This window comes from Epargyreus clarus, unplaced genomic scaffold, assembly GCF_041222505.1.
Source record: "Epargyreus clarus isolate Ecla_fem2 unplaced genomic scaffold, WU_Ecla_fem_2.2 ptg000021l, whole genome shotgun sequence".
NCBI classification, from domain to species: Eukaryota; Metazoa; Arthropoda; class Insecta; order Lepidoptera; family Hesperiidae; genus Epargyreus; species Epargyreus clarus.
Window position 1 is genome coordinate 5090786 of NW_027332228.1, and position 11331 is coordinate 5102116.

An 11331-nucleotide genomic window follows, 5' to 3' on the forward strand; every position below is an offset into this window, starting at 1 on the left:
TACAACGTAGTGATTATATTCTCTTTGCTTTTATGCGTGTGAGGCGGTTGCGATTTTCGGAGTCGTTTGTCTATAATACTTATTTGTTCACCTACATTAATATACTAATATGTCAGTTCCTTGTTGAAAGATCATACATTTTAAGTATTATTCCGTCATATTAAGCTAAGGTTTGCCTTGAAAGAACTACATTATTAATGATCAACCTGAGAGCTTTTCGTTTCGTTACATTGTTGGAATTCTAAAACCTTTTTTGCGCTAAATAATAATTCACCGATCGTATGCTGCAGTTTGTCAGAAAGTTCGGTTGTGCGACCAGCTTTTTATGGGTCAATAATATCAGCAAGGTTTAAATTTAGCGGGATAGGTTTTAATTCAATTAGAATCAAATATTATAAACTAGATATGAAACATTTATTTTATTAATTATCTCAGATGAATAGAGATGAGAACGGCAACACTGAACTTTTCTTTAGCTGTTGATGATTGGTTCTCCCTCTATGGCTGTCTTAAAAAAAACAAAGTTAAGTTATGGATTTTTTCGCGCCGGCGCGAAACGCGCATGCAGTAGCAAGTAGCGTTTTCATTTTAATTAAGTCAATCTATATCTTTATAATGATTCCTAGTATAGCTAAATGAATTTCTAAAAATTAACAATAACGTTTCGTTGTATAATAAATGTTTTTTATCACCAAATTTGTAGTGTGAACATAAAATATAATTTTTATTTTCATGGACAAGTGATTTTATGCAACATATACTGTAACATTTAAAGAAAATGGGTTCAATCGTGTTAAAGAGTTTATCTATCCTATTAGGAGTGTTCTTCATATTTGTAGGGATAACTAAAATTTCTCCTTTCATTTCTAAGGAGCTACATAAAGATTTGGTAAGTAAATATCGATTTTTAAGTAGTTCAGTCAACGTCAATATGTAAAGGTCGCAAGATGCATTAAAATTTTTGTAGGAGCGCGATGTGGCTCGCTATTTTGGTATTTGGCCTGCCGCCTAAAACGACTACAGTTGTCTCTGTCCAACAGGGTGATGTGATTCTGATTCAGTGTTACTGATCTTCCTGTTACCATTCAATAAATTACATGACTAATTACATACAATGAATGTGCAGCGAAAAATCGTCACAAAACTAAATTAATAAAATGTACAATTCTTAAAATAGTATAGATAAAATATCATATAAAATTGCAAGTAAATAACAAGTAGGTAATGCAACTTACAAGTCACATTTGGAAAGGCCTGTAGAAGTGAAACATTAAATTTTATGAAATAAGCATCTCCTAAATCATATCATTACAGTATTCCCTTTAGTTCAAGCAATACATTTTAAAAAGCAAAACCGAAAATAGAATGTTATGAGCTGAAATCTATCTTCCTAATTATAGATATCCTATAATTAGTCAATACATAATATTTCTTACACTGATTAGTTCCTGATTTTCTCATTGTATCATATAAAAGATAAGACAAGATGTTCCTTTAATTGACCATAATCTGAACCACACAAGTTCGCGGTTAGGTTTGTTTCATAAACAACAGATTTTGAAGAAATTGCCCTATTGTTGAAATAACTTGATCTTGATAGAAGTAAACATGTTATGTGTATAAACCGATTATAATATTAAAGAAGGAACATTATCATACACATTGATGCTAATGTATTTAATACAATAATTTAATACAACTCTTAAGGAGAGGTAAAGAATCACAATCCAGCCAAATATGCACTTCAATGGCCATTAAATACTATAATATTTGAATCAATTATATCAAACAGTTTGATATTTAGACAAAGTCCAGGCAGTTATGGAAGCTGGGCGTGGAGGAAAGAATTGCAATATTCTATTTCGAGAATGAATTCAAATTTTTATACAAATTTTTCACAAACTTGTTTAAATAAGGTATAATAAGAAATACATGAGATAGGTAGAGTCACTTTCCGCGATGGAGGTGAACTGTTCCCATGGCGGACGGCCATCTGCATCGTCAGCGTTGACGGTTCAGTGAAGGCACAATGCAGCGTGAGCACAGTGTAGTGCACGATGCAGCCTTAACGTGTATGGCTGTCCCTTACATGTAACTAGTTTGAATACTTATTTAATAATTTATTTTATAAGTTTTTGTACACCGAAAAAGTAATAAATAGTGAACATAATAGAAATCAAGTACAAAGGACTGCTTATTTCACAATGAAATTATATTCATAGGAAAACAAATTCAGCGTAAATAAATAAGGGTAAATATATAAATATGTATGATGCATACATATAAAGAATATATATTATACATACAAATTACATACATTTTTATTTATAACAATAAAGCAGCAGTGCTATGCAGATGGAAAGTAGTCAACGTCGTAGGAACATTTGCAACACTATTGGCGACTATGCATCGTCGGCTTTGAAGGAGAGCTCTTTTTGCACCTTTTTTAAAGAGCCCCATGTCATAGCCCTCTGGGAATACCTCAGGAGGAAGTTCATTCCACATCTTGCAGGTTCGTGGCAAGAACGTCCGTGCAAACCGAACCGTGGAGGGCCGCCACGGGTCCAGTTGGTGTGGATGGAACTTTATCCTTCGGCGAGTGGTGCGATGGAGGAATGGTGTACGTCACCATTCCTCCATCGCACCACTCGGCACCGGCACCAGGTCAAATTGTAATTCCTCGGAACACTCACGATTGTAAAGCCGGTAGAACGCGCAGAGTGAACCTATGTCCCTCCGCAAGCTTAAAGATTCTAACTGATCGGAGGTCCTGGGATCGTTGACGATTCGGATAGCGCGTTTCTGCATGGAGTCAAGTGGGTTAAGTTGGTGTTGGTATTGGGGCACCTCTGCCCAGAGATGGGAGCAGTACTCCATGTGAGGTTTCACTTGTACCTTATACAACAGAAGGAGTTGCCCCGCAGTGAAGTACCGCTTCGCTCTGTTCAGGACGCTCAGCTTTCTTGCTGCCAACTTGGCCTTAACGTCCAAATGACCCCGGAACTGCACGTCACACGATATGTCAACTCCCAGGATCCCCACACTTTTATCAATGGTGAGTGTAATACCTTGGAACCGTGGCGCTATGACGAATGGGTTTTTTTAGCGGTAAACGCGCAGACTTGTGTCTTCGTGGGGTTAAACTCAACAATGTTAAGTCGACCCCATGTCGAGACCAGCTCCAGAGAGTCTTCGATTTCAGACACAAGTCGGTTTCCGCTTTCCTCCAGGAGAGTCCGAGAAGTGTTTGCACGGCCTGTGTACACAGCATCTCCCGTACTGTCATCTGCATAGCGATGAATGCTGCCAGTTTTTTTCAACATGTCATTAATATGCAGAATCAATAGCGTGGGAGAGAGGACAGAGCCCTGGGGCACGCCAGCGTTAACCGGTTTCGTGTCTGAGCAGTCGTCCCGTCTACTACGCCTTTACTTTTGATTTACCGACAGACAGAAAACTGGCTAGCCATGTGCACAGCCTCTCGGGAAGGCCGTAAGATGGAAGCTTCGCGAGAAGGGCCCTGTGCCAGGCCCGGATAAATTTATATTTATTTTCGATGATAGATCTTAAGTGTATTTAACTATTTAGTTACCTTTCTTTGTTGGATAAAAATCTGATCCTTTTTATTTGTAAGGGTAAGACATATCCACATATACAGCGTCCTCGTAGAATTTCAACGGCACAATGTCGTGCCGCGTACGACAACGTATCGTGATTTTTTACGATTCGTGTCGAGAATTTTCACTCACATTTTAATGTTTCCATTACGGTGTAACTCGTGTAACGTAAGCTTCCACAACACTAAACCGCAACTTTACATTTATCGCGCAAAGTTCGACGGTGCGACGCCGCGTCGTAACATGGGTATGTTTTTTCGCTGAATATTGGAGGAATTTGTAGAAAGTTTGAAGCTTGTTGTGAAACCTAAGTACCGGATTATAACCCAAATAAAAAAAATACTTAAAGAAATTTTAAAAAGGTCTACGTGTTTGAATTGTATTGTAAAACCATTAAATTAAATGTACATGTAATGTAAATGTTAATTACATATGTCGTTTACAATAATATTGTAAACGACGGGAGCACATTTAACTGCCACTTATCAAAATTATTATTTGTCAGTATTAATCTATGTTTGTCAGATTGAAAATTTTGGAAATCAAATAAATCCCTACATAATACAGCAAGTTGAAAGAATGCATTTCTTAGTAAAATTTTAGTGGCCGTAAATTTCCCACGAACAGGAGTAGATTATAACACGTGATGAGCTAATACTTTTCCCGATTTACATCGCGGATGTGAATAGCTTGTGAATATTTTTAATTCGAGAAATTCTGTACTCGTACGTACATCGCTTTTAAATTTTGTCGTCATAACGATGAAATTAGATATGATGTTTTCTAAATGATTTAAAATTATGTTTGGGGACCAAATTGCAGCAAATTGAGTAATATTTCATATTGCTTAGAAGCAAACACGCATCAAATGATGATGAATAGTGGGCTAAGTTATGTATTACTTTGGGATTTATGTCCTACATCATGGTCTTCCGCAGTTACATCAGATTTTTAGGAAGACTGATAGAGTTTTTAAATCCAGAGGAGGAGACATGATTATTAAAAAATAAATATCGTTAAACAAGGTACTTAATTTTTTTTCTGTCTTGCGGTATAATTAAACGTAAATAGTTTTATGGATACTATAATGCTTTTTATGTCCAAAAATAATAATTAATATTAGATATAAGATAGAAACGCGGGTAGTCGAATTTTCTTAGTAGAGATCAAAGCCATGGTCAAAGGTGATTTTTGGTTTTCGGCAATAAAGAATGACATTGCATTTAACATTATTTCATTTTCTCTCCTGCCCATATACATTTTGTAGGAGTAATAAAATCGAACGATGAGAAACTTGCAGCAGGTGATAATACTGGGCCGAGCTTTGAGCCAAACGCACACTGTGACGTGATACATTTGCACTGTCTACCATATTTATGAGTTTAGGACATATTTATTTCAGCGCTCTTTGGGTTGTCAAATTAATTTTAACTGTTTTCGTGCCTGACCTATATATTAGCACCGATTGTGTTCGTTATTCACTTCTTCAATATATAATACGTACTTATTAATTTATTCTAATTTGATTCGTGCTACATTGCCTGGCTAGGGCTTAAATTATATGTTGTGCCATATGGATATTGGGTACTTCATTTTCGGGTCAATTCCACGTTGATCAGATGGGTCAGGATGTAACTTGGATTATCGCCTTGAACATAATCACAATCATGTGGATATAGCATAGGCGAAACGCTTAAATCGAAAGTTGATACCGACAAATGCAATTTCCTGTAAAAATGGCATTTAATCTTTCTTCTATATATATAAAATAGAGTCGTGTTAATTACTCTATTTATTATAACTCAAGAACGGCTGAACCGATTTGGCTGAAAATTGGTGGAGAGATAGCTTAGAACCAGGAAAGGGACATAGGATACTTTTTTTTATCCCATTCGACCGCGTTTCCGTGAATAAATAAGGGTTGAAAGTTTTTATGAAAGTCCCCCAGTTTTGATGTAAACTCTATGGAAATTGGTATTTGGGTTTTCCATAGAAAGTAATTAAATAACTATTTCTACCCAATTCAACCCTTAATTTGGTTAAATACGGGTTGGAATTTTATTTTAAAATCCGTTAATTTGGAAGCAAGGACTGTAAAAATTTGCATTTAGCATTCTAGTTCGAAATAATAGAGCTTCTTTAACACCATTTATGGAAAATCGACCCTTAAGAGGGTAAAATAGGGGTAGAAACTTCGTTTAGGAGTCCGCAGATTTTAATTTGGAAATAATATAACTTTTTTAACACCATTTATGGAAAACTATATACCCCTGCCCCTAAGTGGATAATATAGGGGTTGAGAGTTTGTTTAGCAAGTAAGCCGATTATGAAGCAAAGTATATGAAAATTGGTATTTGGCTTTCTGCTTGTAAATAATATATCACTTATTTTTCCGTTTTTGGGAAATCAACCCTTAAGGTCGTTAAATAGGGGTTGGAACTTTATTTTATAATCAGTTAATTTGGAACCAAGTGCTATGAAAGTTATCATCAGATACGATGAAGCATCTGAGTCACCGTAATTTTTTTTTTAGATCAACCCTTAAAACTGTTATAAACGGCCTTTCTGTTTACACACCAGTTTCAGCATTTTTAACTACTCAACAATCTACACCATTAGAGTACTATAAGTAAAGAAAGTCTAAAAAAACCGTTATTGAAGTTATAAGTTAGGTACTTCTTTTCGTGTTTGGAAAAATAAAAGAGTGCAGAGAGGTGGAGTGAATTTTATTTAATTGTATTTTTTATTTACCCGTTCTCCTGTGGCCATTTCCTAACATGCACCAGTAGTTTATGGACATAATACATAAATTACACGAGTGAAACCACAGGGTACCTACAGATAGTCACTTATAAAGAGTTAGGTGGTACGAAGTTGACAGTTTATAAATAAAAATGAAATAATTTGGAAAAATTACTCGTATTTTGAAAACTTTATGAAAAGATAAGATTATAAAAGTACCTAAATGGATTTAATATAATGTAAATATATTTCTAATTACAGAGAAAAGAATACGTAAGGTATGCCAAAGTATTCCCGCTTACAGAAACGCTGGATTTCAAACTACCATCGAAGTGGTATAGAAGAACTGTTGGTGGCCTTGAAATACTGTTTGGTCTGGCTTTAGCGATCATCCCTAGCCGTGAGTATTCAATATGTAAAATGTAAGTAATATGTTTGCGTCATATAGCTATCTCAGCCCTTTAAACAAAAAGTCACAAAACACCTGTCTTAAACAGACATAATATTATGTAGATGCGGCGGTATTTCTCCTGACAATATTTACTTAATATTTATTTGAGCGACCGAATTGTACGTTGTTAATTAAGCCATAACGGATATTTAGATGGACAATATCCGATACCTACGTTTTATGCAAACAACTGCAAATCATTGCATTATCTACCAGTCCCAGGAAAGAACGTAGTTTTTATTTTAAGGGTTCCTGTAAGTTAGTTGAAAAAATAGAAATTGAACGGAGATTTCTGTTTTACTTACTATTATTATTTTGTTAACTATGTGATAGATATTTAACATAATTTATTTCTGGCTTGGCCTGAACTCCGGGTCGCCTCTTTTTGCAGCATGAAGATTAAACATCTAGTGATTTAAAACAGGCGCATGATTAAAAACATGATTTCCTCCTTCAATGTTGCGTAGGTGTACTGAATATTAGAAATTTACAACTAGTCGTTTATTTTTTAAGGGATATATTTTAAGATAGGCACGCCGTAATACATAATAACATTAACATAAGAGTATATACACAGATTAATAAATAGTTATGGTATATCTATTCGTTTCATAATATACAACTTCTTTTATCAGTTACCTGTTTGTTACCTCTTTTTTGACCCTTGAAGGTTACTAATAAAACATAAAATGCCGATTTAGAAAAGAAAATTAGACTAAATTTATATTTATGTCTCAAATGCAAAATTCGTGCAGATGGTATAAAAATTGCTGTTATTGTTTTATAATAGACAAAATTGCGTTTCGACTTATAAATTAAGAATTTGTCAGTTACGGTTCTTTCCGCTTTTTCATATTTTTTGCTATTCCACGCACAGTATTAACAGTTATTATTTAGAAGTAGAAAGATTTATGATTCTATGTATGGCTTAGTGACGCGTATCTTTAAATTAAGTAATTGTTTGAAAGAAGCAAACCGTTAATGTGCTCATAAAACTGTAAGGTGTAAAATTTATTGTTACCAACTCTTAAACGCCAATTAAATGCTGGTTAAAAATGCTATTAGTACCTGCATATATAAAATATAAATTGTGTTTGAGTTTTGTTATGAATTCTTCTCTTATACGCTTTGAACAAATGCCAATGGAACATTCATACTACTTCATCAAAACGATTGGCTACATTTTAACTCAAGGCAAGATGTTCAATGAAATTGAACACCCTTAGTCTTTCTATTGCAAATGTTGTTTTGTAATTTTAAGGTAGAGTTGTTCATAGATCTGCTGCAGCATTACATTTTTTCTCTATATAAAGCTTGTGTGTTTTGCTATGAAGAGTCGTAATTGTCAACGCATTACTGTCCCAGAGAATGAGGGATTCGCACCGTATTCCGCCGAGCTGGTATTGTGAGATTGATTGTCTTCATACACTTTTGAGAACATTTTCAAAATATTTTATAGTATGCACAATTAAATTAAAAAATCAACAGTGCTTGCCTAGTTTTTGAAACTCTTCGTTTCAAATATCCCTCGATTGACAGAGCCAGTTTCAAATATATCAAATATATTTCTAGTTTATACTTGTTTTGTATAAAGGAGTCGTTAGGTAAATACACTGATAGAAGACGTTTCAATTCAATACTAATTTTGTCTATATCTAGCACTATTCCAGTTCTTCTTGGTTCGCAGATGTTGATGAGCAGTAGTTTGCTGTTTGACGACTTTATTTGACACATATGAGCTTAATCAGTTTCACAAAAATAACAAAATATTTACGTAGGTTTGTGTGTAATTTGTTTAAACGGCATACATTGTAAATCTATCAATTTGTGTTTGCAGATAAAATAAAGAATGCTGCCAACATAGGGTTGGTGTTATTAATGATTTTGGCTGCATATTCGCACGTGATGGTGGGCGATCCGTTCGACCGCAGTGCGCCGGCTTTGGTCTTCTTCTTCATGCTGAGCGGAAGGCTCGTTGTCTGGTCTGTATCGTTTATATTTACGAAAAGTTGGATGATATACGTATAATCTATCATTCTGCACTATTCTAAATCTGGATTTACATAAAAGTTCGTGCAGTGTCTATTACTAGCTACCGGTCATTGCTTCGAATGATCATCTTAAAGAAAGATGAAAACAAACGATAGAAATAGTAGAAGAGACATTCCAATGTGCCCGTCTGTCCCATTATCGTTACAGAGACTATTCACAGACTGTTGTGGGTGTTTAGTGCTACTTTTTTAAATTTATAGAGTTCTAAACTAAACAGTGTGATAATTCAAGGACACATCCTTATCGGGAATTGTTTTTGAAGGTTACATGTATAAAAATATAATATTTTTGCATTCATATCATGATAAAACGATAAAGGACTGTTATACAGGCACATAATTAATTATTTATTTTATTAGCATTATCGTATTTATTTTCCACGTTGGTCCCTATGTCCCTGAGTGTTGAGTACTGTGTGTACCTTGACCAATTTTTATGTGATGTAAACACGAGTTACGAAATAAAATTAGTGCTATCGTACGAGCGAACATCGAACTGGCACTGCGCCAGAGAATCCGCGATGACGAATCGCTTCTGTCGTGCAAATAATTTTGAATTCTGGTCTATTTAGGATGAGAAATAATTATTTAAATATATCGACTCTTTTTATACCAGAAATGAATTCTTCGGTAATTAATTGGTTTTATAAAAAAATATAAGTTTTATAACACGATTTGAATCAGTGATCTGTTAGAGCTGCTGCAATATGTATTATAAAATTAATTGTTATTTATGCAATTTTTACTCCAAACATTATTCATTATTAATTCACTGTCCGACCCAATGAGATTTCTTAAAATAATAAAATAACAATATATTAAAACTTACAGGTACCAGATTAGCCGGCGCGAAGCATTAGAAAAAGCTGCGACGACTCAAAATGGGAATGGGCTCAAAAGAGATTAAAACGTAAAGAATACATACCTAGCATGTAAAGTGTTCACAACTTACAGTAGTCCGTTGCATAGTTTTTCCAGATTTAATACCTTATATTTACCTTAAGTATTAATATGGTTTGTAATAGGATTTATCCGTACGTTCAATACGATAACCGCTTATTAAATAGGTACCTACTAGTCTAGTGAAATTTGTACTAATTACTTTGGCTAGGGACCGAATTTTTACCCACTGTGATTTTTGCTAGTCATCGCACAAATTGAGACAATATGTTTTATTAATTTGCTTTATTTCATTATTGCTAAGCATGAATGGTTGAGAAGGACTAATAAAACACGAAATAAATTATGTTATAGTAATTACCGTATTTGAATCACTTCAGTGTAATCAGTACGTAACATAATGTTGTTAAAACAAATTGTTAGTCCGCACCACAGTAACAAATTCAAGTGTTTGCTGAGAGAATGTTGTATTTTGTATGTACCTAAAGTGATATTAATTTAAGCGATACAAGCTAGATTCATTTTGTTTTACATTTGTAAGCTTATATAGTATTTTAATTAGAAGTGAAATGTAGTATAATTCTGAAAGCATGCTGAAACTAAGATTAGATATGTTTGCGAAACTTAATTATGCTTTGTCATAAAAATTGGATGAGTTTGTTCAAGAACGTATTCGTTCAAACTCCTTTAGATTTATTATTACATAATCATGTAATTATATCGTATTGGAAAATGAAACTGCCATTGTATGTATATTGGTAGATTTAGGATATATACAGTTTTGGAAATATTAGTTAAAGTAGGTATATTTGTGCACTTTTTCCAGTGGATATGGTTGTTTTGCTCAAACCTTGTATAACTTAAGATTAAGCCACTATTTATTTCATTGGGCTGACTTTTTCAAACGCTTTTACTACACATATTTACTTAAATTTGATATCTATGCTGTTTCATTGTGAGCAATAATTTTATAATGATTTTAGCAATTTTTACAAATAATTATGATGTTCTTATACACCTAGATAACCTTTCTCTTAAATCTTTATAATATTGTATTTATAAATGTATGGTAGATATTGAGCTATGAATAGAAGAACTTTAGTCATATCCTACTAAGTAGTTTCAAAATGATAAAATTACTTGCCAATCACCGTGACGAAAATATAAGGTAAAATCACAGACCTGTGGGCAAAATATTTAATATTACAAGGCTAAAACATCGAAAGAAATTGTATCTGTCAGTATAATGACTGGCAATATATGTATGAGTTTTTAGGAATATCAAGGGTCTTTAATAATCAAATATAATGAATAGAAAGGTGTGTTGAGGTGTTGTAAAATATGATAAAAGAAAAGTGAGGCAACCATATTATTACATACACATTATATGAACCGTATGTTGAGAAAGGTAATAATGCTAAAATTAAGCATTACGTTAGAGATATCCTGGTGCATTCTATTAATTTTGTGTTACGAAAAGTCCATATAATTGTTTATAAAAATGTAAGTGGAATGTGACGTGGTTTGAATAAATGTAATTAGAATTGATTTGAGTTTTATTCACTTCTCC

The 11331-nt window shown here is 33.7% G+C and overlaps 1 protein-coding gene across 1 annotated transcript; it reads left to right on the forward strand.

The window, feature by feature from the left end:
- Positions 1–519: 519 nt before the first annotated feature.
- Positions 520–11309, forward strand: LOC140751102 (novel acetylcholine receptor chaperone). Its single transcript, XM_073084950.1, has 4 exons — positions 520–889; positions 6621–6759; positions 8648–8792; positions 9693–11309. The coding sequence occupies exons 1-4, from the start codon at positions 779–781 to the stop codon at positions 9766–9768; spliced, it is 471 nt and encodes a 156-aa protein (XP_072941051.1). The 5' UTR covers positions 520–778; the 3' UTR covers positions 9769–11309.
- The last annotated feature ends 22 nt before the right edge of the window (positions 11310–11331 follow it).